The 20,731-nt window shown below is 44.6% G+C and overlaps 1 protein-coding gene across 3 annotated transcripts; it reads right to left on the reverse strand.

The window, feature by feature from the left end:
- Positions 1–4,843: 4,843 nt before the first annotated feature.
- On the reverse strand, positions 4,844–18,485 carry dyrk2 (dual-specificity tyrosine-(Y)-phosphorylation regulated kinase 2). 3 transcript variants are annotated; one of them, XM_080491801.1, is made up of 8 exons: positions 18,388–18,485; positions 10,414–10,517; positions 8,402–8,438; positions 7,702–7,993; positions 7,447–7,610; positions 6,733–7,122; positions 6,508–6,598; positions 4,844–6,320 (listed from the first exon to the last, which is right to left on the reverse strand). In XM_080491801.1, the coding sequence occupies exons 3-8, from the start codon at positions 8,435–8,437 to the stop codon at positions 5,680–5,682; spliced, it is 1,614 nt and encodes a 537-aa protein (XP_080347927.1). In that variant the 5' UTR covers position 8,438; positions 10,414–10,517; positions 18,388–18,485; the 3' UTR covers positions 4,844–5,679. The 3 variants fall into 3 exon arrangements, with proteins under 3 accessions (XP_080347927.1, XP_080347929.1, XP_080347928.1); XM_080491803.1 differs by lacking the exon at positions 8,402–8,438 and having other exon boundaries at positions 18,388–18,447; XM_080491802.1 differs by lacking the exons at positions 10,414–10,517; positions 18,388–18,485 and having other exon boundaries at positions 8,402–8,455.
- Between the last annotated feature and the right edge of the window lie 2,246 nt (positions 18,486–20,731).

Below are 20,731 nucleotides of genomic sequence, written 5' to 3' on the forward strand. Positions count from 1 at the left end.
CAAAAAACACCCAAGTATTCAAACACTTTTGCACAATATTTACAGATAAATTTCTCGAGTAAAACCCAGCTGGCAAACGTCACAGAAAATAACAGTGCGGCTCCACACTCCCGACTCAAGCTAAGTGGCTAAAGAGCTCGGTGGCTACAGCTGCTTTCACACTAGCCAAAAAACAAATCAATTGAAAAACAAAAACAAAAAGTTGTCTGAATGCTACCAAGAGGTGAGTGAAAGCAGACTTTTTGTTCCTGTGACTATTTTTAACCCTCCTGTAAATTATGTTTGATAGTGTCCGGATAACGAAAATGTAAATGTTCTATACATTTTTATTTATCATTGTTTAAAGGTAAAATATGTAATATTTTTCGTCCCAAAAAAAAAATATATATAGTGCAGAAACATGTATAACTAGCCGGATCTCGTAATACCACACTCTATCAGCAGGTGGTGCAGTGAGCCACTCTCCCACATGAACTGCCTTCAATAGGAGAACAGAAGAGTCAGATACTAAAATTATGAAAGTTGTGATTAGTGCTGAAGTTTTTTGGCAACAACCAACCTAGTAGAAGAGTGAATCACTGCTGCCACCTGGAAAAACAAATGTGGTATCAACCCCATCTTACATAATTTGCCTTTAAAAAAAAAAAGAAAAAAGAAACTAAAAATGTGAAATTGTTCCGTTTCATCAAGTGAGACAGAGAAAGCAGCAAAACTTCACATTTCAAAAACTGGAATAGGAAAATGTTAGATCTTTTGTTTTTTGCTTTAAAATTGTTCATTCCGAGAACAAGAAAAAAAACCTGATGCTCAGCTATTTTGCAAAGCAAATAAAATCGAGACAAAAACCTGAAATTTGTTATTTTCCATTGTTATTAAAAAAATCTAATTAAAAAATTGATTAAAATTGTAAAAAATATTGTTTTTGGCCTATATGTGCTTTTTCTTTATCTAAAAAACCCCCGCCAAAACAAACAACTTTTTTAGTGTCTTTTTGTAGAAAGTAGGGCCAGACCTGTTTGTTTCCTCAAAATAATTAACTTTTAAGCTTTAAACAAGAACATAAAAAACATGTTTTGAACATTAACAAATTGACTTATTTCACGGTTGTTAAATTAGCTTAAAATAACAGGAGAGTTAAAACTAGCGCCACATGTTCAAATGGCTGCTGATTCTCACGCGATCGATGTGTTTTTACGCGCGTTTTGCTTTCCGACTAACGTTTTTTTGAAGCACTTTCATGCGTCTGTTTGAGCGGCTAGCTAACAGAACAGCTAGCGTTGTAAAGGAATGCACTTTGGTAGGATTAACCAAATGCCCTGGGTGTCACAACAACAGTAACAATAATAACTGAGCGATCTGAGGTACCAACATTAAAAAAAGAAAAAAAGAAACGTTAATGCTAACAGAGTTAGCAACGAGTGCCACGTGGCCGTGACTAAAAACTCACTACTGGCTTTCAGGTAGCAGTAGGCTAGTGTTAGCTTCACTGTAGAGAGAATGAAGGTCAGTGCAGCAGCTAGCGGCTGGACGCTAGCAGTTGAACGGCTAGTGTTAGCTTCGGCCTGTCGTCAGCAGGCATCGCGTGTCCATACAACACGTGGCGACAGTTGGCTGATATGTGTCTGTACATTGTGCGGCCATGTTACACGACCCCCCTCCCACCACCCCCACCCCGACACACACACACACGGGTGGAGACGTTAGCGCTGATACAGCTAAAGGTATGATCGGTTTGAGCATCGTCCTACAACTCTGATGGCTCTGTAAACACGACAAGACTAGCGCAGTCAAACAACCGATCTTTCCTGGCAGTTTTGACAAAGAACCAACAAGCTAAAACAAAAAAGAAGCCGATATGCTGATTGTTGGTCAACAGTTACCAGCAGTGACCACTGGGTGGCAAAAGTGATCAAACGGCATTTTTTCCCAGTTCGGAGCCAATCGGAGCGCAGGGTTTGGCCGCCATGCTCACATTTCGACGCAAGCCGATTTCTCTCTTAGCTTTGGAGTTTTAGCGTAAACGTTAGTAGGACATCCCCGCGACGCGTTTCCTGTGTGTGTGTGTGTGTGTGTGTGTTGGATGGGCGTGGCATGGCGATGAGATACCGAAGGCACAAAGTTAGGACTCTCAGCAAAAACATTAACAAAAATGAAAAACCAAACAACCAATCAAATCTTTAGAAAAAAAAAAATTAAAATCATCAGATAGGACCCCCTTCTTCTTCATCCTCCTCCTCCAGGAGGGGGCGGAGCTTCCCCTGAGATGGGCGGAGCAGGTGTCCTGTGTGTTTTAGTTCTATTCTGTGCATCACGGCATCAGATTCCTCCATTGCTACATTAGCGCCGAGCACTCGCGACCGGTCATCTTCATCCTCCTCCTCCATTTTCAGAGTGTGTTCAGGTACAGCTCTGTGTGGGTGTGTGTGTTCGTATACGTTTGTGTGAGGGAACAAGCTTAAAAAAACAACAACATTGTAATATTGCACACGCACACAGCGCTACATACAGCGCTCTCACACACACACATTCAAGTATACAGTAAGAACTGCACATCATAGTCAATATGTAGATTCATTAATAAATATTAAAGTGTAGCAAATAAATAGAAAGTGTCTCCTGATCCCCACCACCCCACCCCAATCCCCCTCCCCGTCACATTGATAAAATCCACCCACCAATACTGAACTTTGATCAACATGTTAGCGGTCGGTCTGATTGGCTGTCGTGTCGTACTCAATCTTTTGGGGATTCGTTCAATTCGCATTAAGAAACTAAATCCGAATCAAAGGATTTGGCTCAATGGTAAAAGTACAAAGACACCTTGTGCAATGCCACGTCCTACAGGTCTTACTAAAGCCCCGTTTCCATGGCAACAACGCTCTAAGTGACAACACCTTGCTGGTTTCAGACTCGTACTCCTGGAGCAGGTCCATATTGCCCCTTCAGTCTTACCAAAAAGAGTTCCTGAGTCTCTGCAGTGGTTTTCTTTCTGTATTAATGTCTCAGGGCCTGAAATCACGAGGTATCTTCAATCTCTTTGAACCATTTTCAAATTAATGCCATTGGATTCTGCTTTCTTTCACATTTTACACGTCGCGCTTCTTTTTTTTTTTTTTTTTTTGGTAATTTGGGTTGTAAATTACCCCAATCCCTTGGTCATGTCTGAATTTAATGACCGTCTAAAATGATCCCTGCTGATGTTTTGGTGTCGTGAGGTTTTTTCCGTTTTCTCCAACATTTTTTAAAGCCGACGTTTATCTACTCATGTGTCCTTTAAAAAAAAAAAAAAAAAAAGAGAATCTCCCTTCAATCCACCTGTTCTCTGCTCCTTCCATCCACCATCCACCTTTTGTGCCCCTAACAGTCAGATTTGGTTTGTTAAAAAAAGGGAACAATAAAATTTCTCTTCCGTCTTTACCTGTTTAGTAGAAGAGATGCGCAATATCACACTTTCTGGCCAACTTCTTGAAAGTCAGAATTCAGACTTTTTTCTCAGAATTCTGACTTTAAAGTCAGAATTGTGGGGAAAAAAGTCAGAACTCAGAATTTTTTTAGTCACAGTTACCCTAATCCTCTTCTGTACATATGAAATGCATGATTTGATTACGCTAATATTAGAAACACTGATCCCAGGCCGAGAGTATCGAGCATCTCTTGTCCACTAATCTGCTAAACTTCCAAAAAACCCACCAAATAATAAGAAATTAAAACCCCTTTAGTCATTCTGTTTGTTTTTGTAAGGCTGGGCAGTGGAGAGCTAACAAAGCTATGGCTAAAACAAGGCTAAGGCTAGCCATCAGACCGCCAAAAAAGGCAATAACTGTGAGCCAGCTACAGCTAGCTGACGGATTTAAAAGTTTGCTAGGCTAACTGCTAGCCAGTAAAAAAAAAAACACAACTAAACAAAACAAAACAAAAAAACATAACCAACAGGTAGCCAGTTAGCAGTTAGCCAGCTGACAGGCACTATGCTAGCGTGATAGCACGGGCTAGCTACACACTGTGGACCAAACGCCAGCTAAGAGAGTTAGCCAGCAAACAGGCGGCCGGTTCAGTCATGGTTTTGAAGGAGTCATCACCGTATTCTCACGTATCCAGTCTCCCTTAAATTGACTTTAAATCAATTCTTAAAATGTATCAGGAAAAAAAAATTATTCAAACAGAGCTACGGACAATTACGCTTATTTAGAAACTGCCTTTGACTGGTACGGATGTTAGGCGCGCGTTGATTGGCCACAGTAACTGTCACTAATGACCGTGGAGCCATCTACAAACATCCACGACGCAGAGCAAAACACCCCAAAGATTTAAAATTGAATATTCTCATTTGTAAATCACAGTGGGGTTCAAAGTTCATACAAGTCACCTTAACGGCTAAATTTAACAGAGTTTAAGAAATTAGCCTCCTGTGTTGATGAAAATCAAAATGTTACGTTTTGGGGTGCGCCCCCTTGTGGGCGATTCTGGTTTGACCAAATATACCAAACAGAAAAACTCAGCCATTTTCAACTGAGGTCCAACACCAATATACATGTTTTAACAAGGAAACATGGGTTTTCCGGGTGATGACTCCTTTAAATGATTGTGTTTCATTTAAAGGGGACCTGGAGTGGATATTTTGTATTTTTTGACACTTTTTTTTTTTTTTTCACATCAGATTGTTGAATTTTCATGTTAAACACAAGAAAATTCCCGGGAAAAGCTTTAAAATCTTAATGTTCATGTTGCATCATAATGGCTCATCTAATTGTCCTTCAATGACCCTTCGTTACCGGTTTACTTACCATCATTTACTAAAATAGAAAAACTGTTATATAAGAAATAGCACCCTAAATCCAATTCGTTAGCGTCAAGCCATTAGCTTTTTTTTTTTTTTTTTTCTTTTCAGAATTCCGATTTGCATCCATGCTTAAAAATTGAGTAGTTTAGATCTCAGTGAACAAAGTTTCTTAAACTAAAACTGGACTTTTTTTTTTTCTTCCTAATGTCAGAAATGGAATAATGCTAACGTTAAAAAAATTACTGCATTTGATAACGCTTTAGTCGGTGAGTTGTTTTGTTTGTATCTTTTCAATAGGCGACAAAGCTGGTGTGAATTTACAATTTGAGTAACAGTCGTAAAGGGAGAAGCTTTTTTAAAACTGATTATAAAATCTCCCTGATGTGGAGCGCGGTAGGTCCCCTTTAAGTGGAAAACGTCCCCGACCTTCAACGAACGAGAACGAACGAAGCTTTAGAGTTAAAAGGTCAAAACTCCACCCGTATATGGATACGACCTCATAAGACTGAAGTTGTAAAAACGATGTGGAGTTGTTGCTGTTTTGGTGTCTTAACCGACTCAGCTTGATAGACTTTGTGCTAAAAACAAAAACTTGGTTAGAAAAGCCTTGTTCCCTCCCCTCAGCACCATGTGAGAGTTCGGAGCTCCAGAGTTGACGACGTCTGATTGTCTGAGCAGGTTCTTCTGTCGTTTCCCCCGGCCGGATGCTCCAGATAAAAAAGAAACACACAACTTTTTTTTTTTTTTTCTTATTTCCAGACAGTTCGGAGAGTTTGAGGCGTCTTGGACGCGGTGGTCGGGGAGTCTCCTTTTGTTGTGAACGCACCCCGACGTCGCTGAAACTGAAAATCTAGACGCTCGTGTTCCGTGGCGCCGCAGCGGGCGGGGTGCGTTCACTCTCAGCTGACCAGCTTGGGCAGCACCGTCCGTGGCTGGATGTTCCCGTTGGCGTCGGTGATGGCGGCCAAGTTAGTCCTGGTTTTGGAGGAGGAGGATGTGGTTGAGGAGGTGGCCAGTTTGGTGATGGTAGTGATGGTGGTGTCGGGGGCGGCGCCTCGCTTGGACGACGGGGCCTTGTCGGCCGCCGTGGTTGCCGTCGGCGGCTTCGGCAGCCGCCGGCGCAGCCACGGGTGCCGCAGCGCCTGGCTGGGCGTCATGCGGAGCGCCGGGTCCCACTCCAGACACTGCTTCAGGAAGTCCAGGAAGAGTGGGTCGTCGCAACCCTTCAGCGTCGCGCTCCAGTCCTTGCTGGCCGGAGGGCCGCGGACCTTCCCTCGCCGCGAGCGCCCGGCGCTGAGCGCGGTGGTGCCGTCCTGCTGCGTGGTCACGGTGCAGTACCGCGGGTAGCCCTTGGACGACACAAAATTCTTGGCCCTCTTGGAGGCGTCGAGCAGCTTCTGTGCCGGCATGCCCAGCAGCTCAATGATGCACGCCAGCTGGTCGGCCTCGTCCTCGCCCGGCAGCAGCGGGTAGCCGGTCAGCAGCTCGGCCAGGATGCAGCCCAGAGACCACATGTCGATCGGCATCCCGTACCTGGAGCCTGGGGGGCGGGAAATAGCGCCAACGTCAGGTTTCACACAGAATCACACCATCTCACACTCAAATAGGTCCTCATTCTGCAGCCAATAGAAACTCTGGGAAATCTAAGCCCTTCCCCCAGGAGGGCGATTCATAAGGAGCAGAAACATCAAACTGTTTTGTATCCTGTGGTGGATTTCTTTTCTTACCTAAAATGACCTCGGGAGCTCGGTAGAACCTGGACTGGATGTAGGTGTACACCCTCTGATGTTCGTAGCAGCTGGAACCAAAATCTATGACCTGACAAACAAACACACAAGAACACAGTTAAGTTACATCAGTCCCTTTTGTCTGTATTGTATTCAGTAACATTTAGGTTGCACTAGATCAGGGCAGTGAACCTGCACTTCAACGCCCTGCCTGTCTGCCTGTACCTTGATGCCGCTGCGTCCCTGCTGCTTCAGCAGGATGTTCTCGGGCTTCAGGTCGCAGTGGATGATGCGGTTCCGGTGCAGCGAGTCGAGGCACTGCAGGATGGAGTGGGCGAACTTCCTGACCAGCGGGAGGCTGAAGCCCTGGAACTTGTTCTTCTTGATCAGCTCGTAGAGGTTCATGCTGAGCAGCTCGAACGTCATGCAGATGTGGTTGCGGAAGGTGAAGTTCTCCAGCATGTGGATGACGTTCATGCTGGAGTCCTGGTCCTGCTTGCGCAGGTGCTCCAGGATGCGGATCTCCTCCGCCGCCTGCCGGTGGAAGCGCTTCTCGTTGCGGACCATCTTCAGGGCCACGTGGGTCTGACACTTGTGGTCAAAGGCCTTCACCACCTGCAGGAGAGCAAAAACGGAAATGGAGAGACAGATCGTCGCCCGTGGCCTGAAAACTGACAGGGAACGACCACGAAACACAGAATCTCAAGCCACGAAAAACATTCAGCATGCACAGGGAAATACATACACACACACACATACACGCGTGCACATGCAGACACATATGCATGCGCACACACAGATGCGAGCACTCACATGCACTCAGAAACATATCTTCATGAGCACTCACACACACAGACATACATACACAGACAGGTTGCAAGGTGAGATGGGGTTGGGGGACAGTGGTTGCCATGGCATCGTGCGGAGTGAGGGTGTTACCTGTCCGAAGCTGCCCTTGCCGATGACCTTGAGGACTTCGTAGCGGTAGGCGATGTGATCGTGGGGGACGTGGATGTAGGATCCCTGGTCGTCGTCATAGCCGCCGTTGTTGGCGCCGCCTATCACCCCGGACCTCTTCTTAGCGTAGGGACCCACAAAGTACACTGCGGAGAGAGATAGCGGAGGACAGACGGTCAGCGACCCACCGTGGCCCGATGTCCCCACCCCCCCACCCGCGATGTGTTGGACCCTCACCCTCGGGGTAGCTGAAGATCTCGTGGTGCTCGAAGGAGGACATCTTGGACATGAACTGCTTCATGGCCTGCTCCGGGGACACGGTGTGGGGCTTCGACTTGCCCTCTGTCGACTTGGTGGAGGGGGCGCTGCCCTGGCGGCCATGGTGGCCCGGCTCTGAGGAGGAGGTCTGGCGGTCGGACGGGGAGAGGCCGGGCCTGGCACCGTTGGGCTGGCAGGTGAGCACCGGACGCTTATTGGTGTTCTCCTCGTGCAGCTGGACGCCCTCCGACATGGCGGCTTTGGAGCCCCCCTGCAGGAAAACCAGAGGTCACATCAGAGCTGTACAGATCAGAGCGTCCAATCGGCATCTAATAAGATCCTCCACAGGGATCTGACTCCATCGTCCAATGAGTTCGTCATTCACCCTGGACCTGTGCAGACTTTGCCTTAACATGCGTTTTGATGGATAGGATCACATGAGGCGAGCCCTGACCCCGACTGTTTACATTGGTCTGTATCATGCATTCTGGGCAAACCGATCAGTTCCGATTGTGTTATGACTCTACACCACTTCCACTAAATGAAATCCAGCACAGGAGGTACTTTCCTTCTACTTTCTCTTAATTGCCAGAGCTTTCCTGAATTTATCCAAAACGTCGACTTGCTGACAAAACTCACAAAAAACCCATTCTTCTTGTTCTAAAGAGGATATATTTACCTTTACTTTACGGACTTTTCTGATGGCTGTCTTCATGCTTGTAGAACATATAAAGATTCAACAGGAAAAAGAAGTGAAGATGTTTTGGTCAGACTTTGAAACTACTAAAAAGCTCGAATGGCATCACATGATGTCATCAGCATCTCCATGAGAGGCTTTCATCTCGTCCATGAGGTGCCTCTCCCATCCACTATGCATGGGAAATATTTCATAAATTCTTTGTGAATTTTTTCTTAAATGGTTAGCCGAATCGTTAAAAAAAAATCAACACTTCTTCATCAGCAGCTCTAAAAATAGTTCAGCAAGTTAAAAGAAAATTAAATAAAGTCGGTAACAGCAGCTCTGTTTACATTTGTCCTGTTACCACGACAACCAGCACAAGTGGCTCATACACTGTAAGAAATTAATATTACAAATGTGGATCGTTAAGATTGTGCTTCACTGTCCGGTGTTTCAGTTTAATTGGTGCTCCTGTTAACTGGTGATTTCTGCCACAAGCCGTTAGTAGGAGCTGATGTTAAAATAAGACAAAGAAATGGTAAAATGCTTTACACTTCAATGGGAATGCTGTTAGACGGCGTTTACCAGGACAACTTTGGATTTTGGTCGGGATTTTAACATGTGCAGTGAAAATGGACGTTCGAGGAAGCCAGTCACCAGTTAACAGGGAAACCAGTTTGTCTAAAACACTGGTGGTATCCATGGCTTTGGGACCACCTGATACTCATAGCGGGTCGCTCCGTCAAGCTGCCACTGAATCCTCTGGTTGGCCACCAGACAAAGAAACGCCTGCACCTCGTTCTGAGTTTAGCTCTGTATGTGAGCGTTCTTGTTGTGATCCGATTTCAAAAATGGCGGGGTGACGAGACGCTCTCCAGACTACATTGAGTCCTTAGGCGCCGGCCAATCAGTGGCCTGCTGTATGCCTACGTCACATTGTCTACTCGCTTCAGCTGGCTTGGAACTGCGGCCGAGGAAGTACTACTAAGTCGTGTCGAGTAGGTATTAGTGGAAAAGCGCCATTAGTGGTTCCCCCCCCCCCCCCCCCCACCCACCCGGGGTTAATAAGTTGTGTTACAGGGGGGGCAGGAAGGCAGTGAGTTAACGTTTCATAACTGGCTGTAAGGTTGCACCAAGAAACACAAGCAGTGCGATCAGATCGCACACACTACATCATCAACCCTGTGTGTGTGTGTGTGTGTGTGTGTGTGTGTGTGTGTGTGTGTGTGTGTGTGTGTGTGTGTGTGTGTGTGTGTGTGTGTGTGTGTGTGTGTGTGTGTGTGTGTGGGTGTGTGTCCTTCACAGCAGCCTATAAACCAATCAGCTGTTTAAAGCAGGAGGCTAAAATTAGCATCCAGGCTGCAGCTGACAGTTGCAAGCAGCTAACGGGAGGCTAACAACAGGCTAATGGCAGGCTAATAGCATGCTAACTAAAGGCCAACGTAGTCTAAAAGCAACTTAACGGTAGGCTAACAGCAGGGTACCAGCCGTCTAACGGCAACCTAACAAAAAGCTAATGGCAAGCTAAAAGCGAGCTAACAGCAGGCTAATGGAACGCTAGCAGCAAGCTAACGGCACCGCAGAGGTGGTGAGGTTTGCGCCGCAAATTGAGCAGCCAATTTCTCACCGGGATTTCAACCCTGAGCAAAGACAAGATCTTATGAGATATTAAGGTGAATGGTTGCAGTGACGTGTTAAATCCAATTAAAACCAGCGATTGCTCCTTTAAAGATTTACACTTGGTATTTCAAAATGTGAAACTACACTATTATAAAAAAAGTGTGAACTCTATTTAAAACTCAAAGAAAAAGTGTGATTAACTTGTCTCGGGCAAACGGAACTTTTTGAAAATGGCTTCCAGGATGCTACATTTTTGAAACGCATGGCTTCAACAAGGAAAACATCCTTTTCCTCAAACGTGTAGTTCTGTTCTTCTCTGAAAGCACTTTTGTTTTAATCAATAAACAAGAACAATCAGATATTTGTGACGTCTGCACATATGTGTGTGTTACCGTCAGAGTTTGGTGGTTGTTGTTGCGAACCAGCGGCAGGGTCACGGGCGACGTGGTCTGAGAGCCGCTGTGACCAGGAGAGTAGACCGGCTCGCCCACTTTGCCTGAAGCAGAGAGAAAACAAAGACGGGTTCGTCATTATCTGTTAATCTGACCTGTAACGCACAAACAAACACTGCAGTTCTTTCCTTATTTCACACCTTAAAGATGGAAAAACTTTTAAACAACCAGGGAAACAACGCCGTTTCCCTGGTTGTGTTTCGTAAAGGTGTTACACAAGTCACAAAACATTTAGGTTGCTTTCACACCAGGATAGTCCGGGGACTCGGGTTTTGGTTTGGATTGCTTTCTTGCTGCACTTTAGAGAGCGGACCAAACTGCCTGGACAACGTGAAGAATAGGGCTGGGCGATTTGGCTTACAACTAAAATCTCTTGAATTTTTTATTTTTTTTAAAGTTCCGAGTCGATTTTTTCTCTCAATGCACTTAAAAATGACTGCAGACATCAGATATATTGTCAAAAGTGCAACATTATTGCTGATTGCATCTCTCCTGCAATCCAACAATCAGGCCTGTATGGTAGAGTGGTGAGACAGAAGCCAGTCCTGACTCAACAGTACAGAGCAGCTCACCAGGGGTTTGACCTGAAGGACTCTTAGGTCTTGTTTACATGACAATGAAAACATTGTTTTGGGTGTCTATTTGCACGACAACGGCGCTCAGTCACTGCAACAATGACTTTTTTTATACGGAGCGCCGTTACTGTGCATGTACACCACCGCTGTGGTAAATAGTTCTGCTCATACTCTAGTTTTATCGTCCATACTGGTATTTCTATTGTTAAAATTCCTTACGAATAGCATCCAATTCCCCATTAGTCCACTCGCATGTCAGCTACTGTCCATTGTGTTAACGTTTATAGCATATCGTTCTCTGCAGGCATGCATGTGTGGTTTCATTACAAAAACAACAGACAGCGCCACCTCATGGCCTGGCATGCCAAGTACATCGTTTTCACCGTTTCTGCTGATGCCGTGTAAACGGAGCTCTTTTTCAGAAAGTTGCAGTGTAGACGCTAAACTTTACTGAAACGAACGAGGCAGAGGACGCTACGTAACCAGGAGTTAGCACATTACCGTGTTCTCCAGACTACAAGTGACATCTGACAAGCAATGCGCCATAAAGAGGAAAAAAACAAACACATTCTGTTGTCAAACAGTGACATCTAGTGGTCCCAGACAGCTCAATTTAAGTCACATAAGCAGTCAAACGAATAAAAAAAAACTTGTGGTCCAGAAAATACGGTACAAGAATATTTTCAGCTTTTGTAGAGCGACGAAGAGGAGATTTCTCTCTCTCTCTCTCTCGCGCGCGCTCTCTCTCTGTCTGTAATAAAGGAGGGGGTTCGTCCTCATCAGGAGGTCGTCGGGTTCGGGCTGACTGCTGATGTTATCTTCAGTATGTAGTGAAACGTGTTCCGATGAGAAGATCGCATGACGGGACCACCACAGTTGGCCGCGTTGCGTAATACACGTGTCTCAGCTGTTTGTCCAGTTGGTTTGCATCATAACATTAAAGCTCCACATTCAGTCAGATGAACTCAAATCATCTGACAGGGGGAGGGGGAGGGGGGTCCGACAGAAGAGCAGCTGAGAGTCGGGCTTTTTCACCACAACAAAAACTGCAGTAAACTGTTGGTAAAAGTCAAAATGTTAGTGTTTAAAGAAGTAATCTGCCACTCTTCATTTCAAAATTCTTTGCTGTCTTTTACGCCCATTAAAACATTACGTCTTTATAGGGAAAATGTAACTGTCTTTCAAAAGGTACCTTCATGAAACGTCATCGAAGTCTTGCTTCAATATGACGCAATTTACCACAAAACTATAAAGATTTTCATTAGGGATGCGTACGAGTGGTCGGGTTAATTATTCATCAGAATAGACGTCTTTTAGTGTTTGATTCGTGCATCGGGCGCCGCGTCTGAAACTACGACGGTCTGGTCCCTGGTCATAAAGAATCTCATTAGTACAGTCTGAGGAAGTAAAAGACCTTCTGGTACCTTGAACTGACCTGAAGCAACTTAAGTCATTGATCCATGATGACGTAGGGGCAGCATCAACAGCTACAAATATCCTTCGGGATAGGACCCGGCTAAAGTGCTCCACGTTAGCATGGAATTTCCTAAAAACCTAGTTTCTTTTTTAGCTGTATTAAAAGTCTGAACAGGCAGACCAAACAGGAAACTGAACAAGGTTCACACTTCAGCTGGCAAATGTTTCAAATCCACTTTTGAGGTTATGACTCTCTCGACAACAAGCTGTGTGGACCCTGTCCACACGACAACGCGGTTTCACGTATAAGCATTACTTTGGGCCGATCATCCACACGGCGCGTCATTTTAGGAGCCTGAAAACAAGTTGTTTTTTTTTAAATGAGTTCCAGAGTGAAGAAATTTGAAAGCGTTGCTTCGGCGATGACGTGTGGACGGGCAAGATGCACATTTTCAGAAAACAAACCTTGCGACCCGATAACCTCGCGACCCTCTCTACGACGTCTTCTCCGGTTTTAGTGCATTTCTGTGGCAGAGTTACAGAGCCACCTATAGGCCTGGCATGTGTACTACATCCTTTTCAGTAGTTTCTATTGTGTCGCGTGGACGTAGCTGGCTGGACAAAGGTTGACGTCCTAAAACTGAAATTAAACCGAGCTTGAGCGATCCGGTCGAATCAGACGTACAACAAACCTGCTTCGGCCTATTTTTAATGCTGTACGTCAAAAACTCAGACATCACAGTTTACGATTGTTAGCATCAGCGGCGAGTTTCTGAAGATTAGCTCCTTCGTGTCCCGAGTGAAAGTGCCTGCAGATCCCGCAGGCCAACGTGCCGCGAGGAGGATGAAGGTTTTATTATAGCCGGCTAATCCCCAATACGCTGCCGGCCTATCTGCGTCGGCAGCCTCCTTTAATAGCAACGACGACGCACAGAGGTCAGAGGTCAGCACGGAGAGTGGAGCCTCCGCACTTTGGTCCGCGTTGGTCTCTGCTGCACTCGGAGGTCTCCAAACATCAAACAAGCAATCCACAACGTGCGAAGTTCTATCATGCCTTACTGGAACAGTTTGGATTTTCTAATGAAAAACTGTGGAACCGATCAACATAAAGCGTTAGCTTCATATTTCTTGGTTCCGCTTCATTCTCTGGAGACTTTATGAGAATATTTTATATTTCAATTTGTTGAGATTCTTTTTTATAAAGCTATAACTGTGAGGGACTTTAGTTGGAGGACAGAACCTGCTGACATTTCTAAAGGCATTCATTCATTTGTGATGGAAATAAGTTTTTTAACAACTGTGTGAACATCTACCTCAACCGCAGTGACGCGAGTGTTCCCAACCTGAGGTCTGGGGCCGCCTTGGGCCCCGTTTACACAACAACAAGCAAAACCGAAAATATTCCACTTGGAATTTTGCTTTGACGGACTCGACTTATAGCGTATTGTTGTTTGCACACGTGTGTGGTTTCATTACAAAAACCAGCAACAGTGCCACCTTGTGGCCTGGCATGCTAACTGTCGTTTTTAGTATTTCTGTCGTTGCCATGTAAATGGAGATCTTTATCAGAATGCGAAACTAAGACATTAACACTTGGAACGTTGTGTAAACGGGGCCTTCGGTCAGAAGCTTTGTCTGCTACAACGTTTTAAAATCTGATTCACACTTCCAAAGAAATCAGCAAAAAAACACTTTAATGAATCTACAGCCGTGCAGTACACTGCCCAGTGTTTACATTTTGAAGGCTCTAAACTCACTGGAAGGTTTTGGCTGGTCAGAGATCCGAGACGAGGTTTACAGTCTGTCTCAACAGGACGTCTCCAGGTTTTGAACATCTGAGTGAAAAAAGGAAGGTTTTCAAGATGACACTTCAGGTGTCTTATTTGTGTTTTGATGGGTGTCCCTCACAGACTACCGTCCAGCAGCAGCAGCAGCAACTTAGCGTCTGCAGGTGGAGGCGGACAGATGGCTGCTGCTGCTTCTAATCTGAACACTCGCAGTAATCCTGCTAATGAGGACGACCGGAGACCAACCGGCTGGATCGGGAGTCCGCGAGCCTCGGATAACCGGGAAGACGTACATGCATGTGTACATGACGTACATGCGTGCGTACACCGCTAATGTACGTCTGTGGCGCTGCTACTGCAAACCAGCAACCACATTTATTCCTAAAAAATAAAAAAGCCAGTATGAGCTACCAACGATGACAGTCTTGCTTTCATGATACTTTTATAAATGTGTTGAAATGTTAGACTTGGGTTTGGACCCGTTTCAGAGCTGGTTTATAAATGGTTTTGTGACTCGCGGGTCTCAGACCCCGTCCACACGACGCCGCCGTTTCATGTAACTGTAGGAGCCGAAAAACGGGGTTGTTTTGAAAACGGGTTCCAGGGTGGAGGGATTTAAAAAAGCCGCCTCGGTTTTTTGACGCGTGGATGGGCAAGATGCACATTTGCTGAAAACGACGACGTCATTGCCCCACCTCGTGGCATTTTGCGGACGCAGATGTGGACGGGAAACTTTATAGGAACGACGGGGAGAAAAAAAGATTGTTTTGGCCCGGGTGGAAACGACTGTGTGATCCTAACAACCTCAAAACAGCAACAAGAAGATGCTGATGAAAGCGCTTTTTCTTTTCTTTTTTTTAAACCTTCTAAAAGTGGTGTCACTTTAAAAAAGGCCTGCGGGGGGCTAGCGGGGCGCGTTCCTGGAGTTTGCAGGTAGTGTGACGGATCCGTCCTGGAGAGCGCCCCCGGCTGCCTGACAGATGCCCGGTTGACTGAGTGAATGTGAACCCGACACCGATCTGGAAATGGCAGCTCGCAGGGGATGAGCACGCTCGGCACGCCGTCCCACAGGACCCGGCAGGAGGCAAGCGAGCGGCCAGGTCACCGACCTGCGACAGCCACCTGGAAAACCTCGCCGATTTTCCCTGAACTGCGCGGGGCGGCTATTTCCGTCGCCGCCGGGTCACCGTCGACGAATCCCCAAGCACACGGGCCGGCCAGAAGGAATCACCAGCGGAACGTCTGCGTTCAAGTGTCACCACACGGCCTTTAAAGCATGCAGACCTAACAAGAAGTCTGAGCCAATACGACGAAGCGAAATCACAGATTGTCTTCACTTCTAACAGCAGGTCGTCACCAACCAGAACAACTAATTTCATGATCAAGCTGCCAACACAACAAAATTCCTTTTTTTTTTTTTTTAATAACAACAGAAAAATCTTATCTGACTTAACACACTGAGTTTCTTTCGCAAGCGTAGACTATTGGAATAACTAACCAAAACCTTATTTCCAATAACTACACTTTGGTTGGACCGACATTAAGGCTGACAGTATTTAGTTTAGATGAGCATTGGGGCTAAATATAGCTTCGTTAGGCTAACTGACTCTTAGAGGGAGCAAGGTAATAACTAAATAAAGCTTATTAAGGCCAACTGTTCCTTGTTTGAAGTACAACCATGTCTCCTCGCTTTATTACGCCAAACGCACTATAGTAAGGTGCTCTATTAGCCTAATCAAATTACATTTAGCTACTATGTTAACTCAAATTAGGTATATTTAACTAAAATAGTACCTTGATGATAATATGGCTGTTGGCTGCTGTTGGCCTAAACAAATTACAATAGACTGCAATGTCAACCAAAGTGAGTAACGTTTAACCACCGTTGGCTCAACCAACGTGTACTTAGCTAATAAAGCAGCGAGTTTTACCTGTTTTACAATATTGTGACGGTAAGTTGGCAACGTCATTAGTCTAAACAGTGTCAAGTGAGCTGCCTTACACGACATCGGTGATAATGCAACTTTTTGGGAAAACAGAAATGGAAAATCTAAAACACGGCAAATGTGAACGCGCACAACTGCCATAGTAAATAGTTATTATGCACTCGTGCGAGTAGCTCGACGGTAACAACTATGGCGGGCTCCAGAGTGTCATGACTCCCAATCGATGTTCTTCTGGTAATTACCAGTTTTATTGTCGAGTCCCCCGTAATAACAATCCAACTTCCCGGTTTGTCCATACGATATTCGTACCATTTGTGGTTAAATTCCAAAAACAACAAACAGTGCCAACTCATGGCCTGGCATGCTAACCATCGTTTTCTGCCATTTCCGCGTAAATAGAACGTTTTGAAATCACTGCCGCGCAAACACAAACGTTTTCCAAAACAAAAAAAAACAATGCTTTTACACTTGAAACGTCATGACAACAGTGGCTTATTTAGCCACAGTGTAATCCCAATTAAAGTGCACTTAGCTTGTAAAGCTGCTTGTTCACGATAACAGTACGAATGAGTGTTAGCTGCTTTATTAGCGTAACCAAACGGTTGGCTGCTTTTTTAAAAGCCTGACGGATTAAAGTTAGCTTTCCAAGTTTGCCCAACACAGGTAGTTTGAGACCCGGTCCACACGACAATGCCATTTCACGAAACCACATAGTGTTTTGGGGCTGATCACCCACGCGGTGAAGCATTTTAGGAGCTTGAATACGGTGTTGTTTTGAAAACGGGTTCCACAGTAAAGTCCTTTTTAAACGCCGCCTCGGTTTTGACGTGTGGACAGACAAGACGCACATTTGCTGAAAACAATGATGTCATTGCGACGACTGTCGACTTGATAGCCCCGCAACCCACTCTGCGACGTCACTTAACAACAAAAACAACAATGGCGGACCGCGAGCTGCAGAAGCGACTGATGCTCGTCGGTTTATTAAGGCAAAATGTTAGATTTGTCGATTTCTCCGTTTTTGCATGCTCAGAGTTGTCGTCTCGGTTTTACAGCGCCACCCATCGGTCTGGCATATGTACTACATCGTTTTGAACGGTTTTCACGGTGTGGCGTGGACACGGATGTTTCCATTGTTGACAGGAAACCTTTTTTAAAGGGCGGGGAGAAAAAAAAGATAGCGGCTACCTGTGTTTTGTGCACCATCAAGCAGCAACAACAACCATTAGCTGCTGTAAATGTTTAAAGTTTAATGCGTTTGTGACAAAACACCCATCAGATATTGGACTTATTATTGATAACCCGACAGTGACTACATATAAATACAATGCTAATGCACTGATGGAGCTTTTAGAGCATATTGACAGCCTCCAATATTATAAACCTTGAATTATTTAGAGTAAAACTATTATAAAATAAGAAGAACGTGCTATAAATATTTATCTGCAGTGTTCTTTAGCTCTAAATAGACACATTAGTAGAGAATGGCCACACAGAGACAAAGAGGCAAATTTAACCTTAAAAAAAATGTATTCATATTCTGGAAACACTGCAGAATGGAATTATTATTATTATTATTATTGAAACACTATTACTGGAGCTCCTGGTACTGAGAAGAACCGAGCGGCCTGACCGGACCGGACCGCATCCCTATGCCGCGCCCGGGTCGAATAACCCGGTAGAACCCAGAGGAGACTCCGCGGTTAGAACTCCTGGAGCCCAGGAGGAAGAAGAGGAAGAAGAGGAGGAGGAGGAGGAGGAGGAAACCGGGCCGCAGACAACCGCAGGAAAACAGCCTGGACGAGCAGTTCCTCCAAGCCGCTGTCACTCCTCATCTGCGGGCTAAAAATAAACCTGACAGACGGCGGAGGAAGACGTCCTGAGCGGCGGCCCCTCCGCGGCTCGCGACCCCCGCACAGCGCGCTCACTGCCCCGCACGGCGTCCCCGCCGTCCGCCGCTGATATTTTACCTTAATTTAATAAAAAGGACGGAAAAGCGGAGCCTGGAGGTTTGTTTGTGCCGCTGCCACAGAGCTAGCCGAGCTCCCTGCCTCCTTCCCCGGTTCCCCTCTCCCGCGTCGAACCCGCTGACGGTGACGGGACACGGAGGCGGAGAGACGCGGCGCCTCCCCGCCGCTGCGCCCCGGGGCTCCGGAGCACCCGAGGCCGGGTACAGAGGCTATTGCTCACCCGTCGGGAGGACCGAGGCTCCGGGCTTCTTGGTTAACATGGCGGCCGCTCCTCTCCTCTGGATGCAGACGGACAGGACGCCTCCTCTTCCTCCTCCCGCAGCTCCTCCTCTTCCTCCTCATACTCCTCCTCCGAGACCTCCTCTAAACCTCTCTGCTCCCCATATAGAAGTTACACCTGCTTTCACTCCATTTATACCTCATTTTCTCAATGTATACCTCCAAACCTATATTTATTCTCTCTCTATACCCACTTTTACTCCTTCTGTACCTCCTTCTACTACATATAGACTTTTTTCACTCCTTATATACCTCCTATAAATTCGCTTATCCCTCATTTTACTCTTTATACACCTCATTTTACTCCTCATATACTTCATTTTGCTCCTTATATACTTCTAAGGATTAGATACTCCTTACATACCTCCTTTTACGACTTTTTAAGTACTGTACCTCTTTTTACTTCTTATATACCCACTTTCACTCTTTCTATACCACCGTTAAGCCTTTAATTACCCAATTCTACACCTCATATACCTCATTCTACTCCTTCTATACTTCCTTCTACACTTTAAATACCTCATTCTACTCCTTATATAGCTAATTTTGCTCCTTATAGACCTGCTTTTACTCCTTCTATACCAACTTTTACTCTTTATATACAATGCCTCTTTTTATTTATTATATACTTCCATCGATTCCTTATATACCTTCTTTTATTACCTTCAAAAATCATCCAGATCATATTGCATTTTACTCCTTATATGTAACCTGTTCCACCTGCTATACCTCCATCTACTCCTTTCTCCTTTGGAGGTACATAAAAAGTGTAACGGGGTATCCGTTACACTTCTTGTGTACCTCCTTTTACTCCTTCTATGCCACCTTGTACTCCTTATTTACACCCTTTTACTTCCTATATACCCACCTTTCCTCCTTATATACCCTCTAGATCTCCCTCTTTACCTAATTTCACTCCTGATATACTTTATTTTATTCCTTATATACTAACTTTTATGCCTCATGTACCTTCTTTCACTCCTTTTATATCTCTGTTTATGCCAGTTTATACCTCTTCTATACCTGCTTTAATCCTTACATACCTTTTATACCCCATTCCTTACCTTTTGCACCTTATATACCTCCTTTTACTCCTCATTTCTCCCTTTTCTTCATTCATTATGTATGAGCACTGTTGCTCTTGTATTTGTATAAATATTTGTTCATGAAATTAATAAAAAAAAAACGAATCCTTGAAAAAATACTTTATTCCCAATAAATTGAAATCTTTAAAAAATTTTAATGCGATCAGTTTGATTGTAATGGGGAATTTATTGAATTTATTTATTGGAATTTATTGTATTTTTTTCACGAAAAAATTGGACACTACTTAGAATTTTAAAAATCCTATTCATGAAATAATAATTGTTGAACTGAGTGAGATGTTTAAACAAGCTGGAACAGATTATATCGTAACTGAATTTAATCATCGCCACCATCATCATCATCACCATCATCTTCATCATCATCCTACTCTCACTGACTTTACATCAGAGGCAAAGAACCACGAACCATGAACCATGCAGAGTGTGTGTGTGTGTGTGTGTGTGTGTGTGTTCTATCATCACTCTGTAATTTAACTGAAAGGTTTGAAACCTGAACTGCCTCTCTCTCTCTTTTTCGGCACACACACACACACACACACACACACACACACACACACACACACACACACACACACAATAACGAGCTCAAATTACCAACATGGACACTCTCCTTTAATATGACTTCACTATGACTTTGGCATTACCTTCAGATATCATCCAGATTATAGAGCATCTTCCTCCCACTAACTCATGAAGCAACGTCACACAAACAAACAAAACTGTTATCAAATGTAGTTTTTCTCCGTTTTTGTTTTACATAAATTTCTTATTGCAATGGCATATTTTGACTTGTGAAATCTAAAGCAATGTAATCTAATCAGTTAACTGTCTACTTTTATTTACACTAAACAGTAAAATACACCAATTTCCAAATAAGAAATCGTATATTGTTATCAAAATCAGTTTTGTTTCTGTTTGTTTTAATAAGATATTCTAATGAAAACATTCTGATTCTTAATTAGTAACTGGATCCAAATGTTAAGCAACACAAGAGTAACTTTATCAGGTAATTTGATGCTTTCTTTGAAGCAGGAATTTGTTTTATCAGCGGCTACGTGCACAGATGGCTTGACCTATGTAGTTTGAGCTGTTCTGCCCCGTGTGGCATCAGCAACGTCCTGCCGAAGAGTTCATGCTGTCCAGATTGGTCAAGAGACACAAAGGTGACATCGGCTGGCG

Source organism: Lipophrys pholis (genome assembly GCF_963383615.2).
Source record: "Lipophrys pholis genome assembly, chromosome: 22".
In the NCBI taxonomy this organism is placed as follows: Eukaryota; Metazoa; Chordata; class Actinopteri; order Blenniiformes; family Blenniidae; genus Lipophrys; species Lipophrys pholis.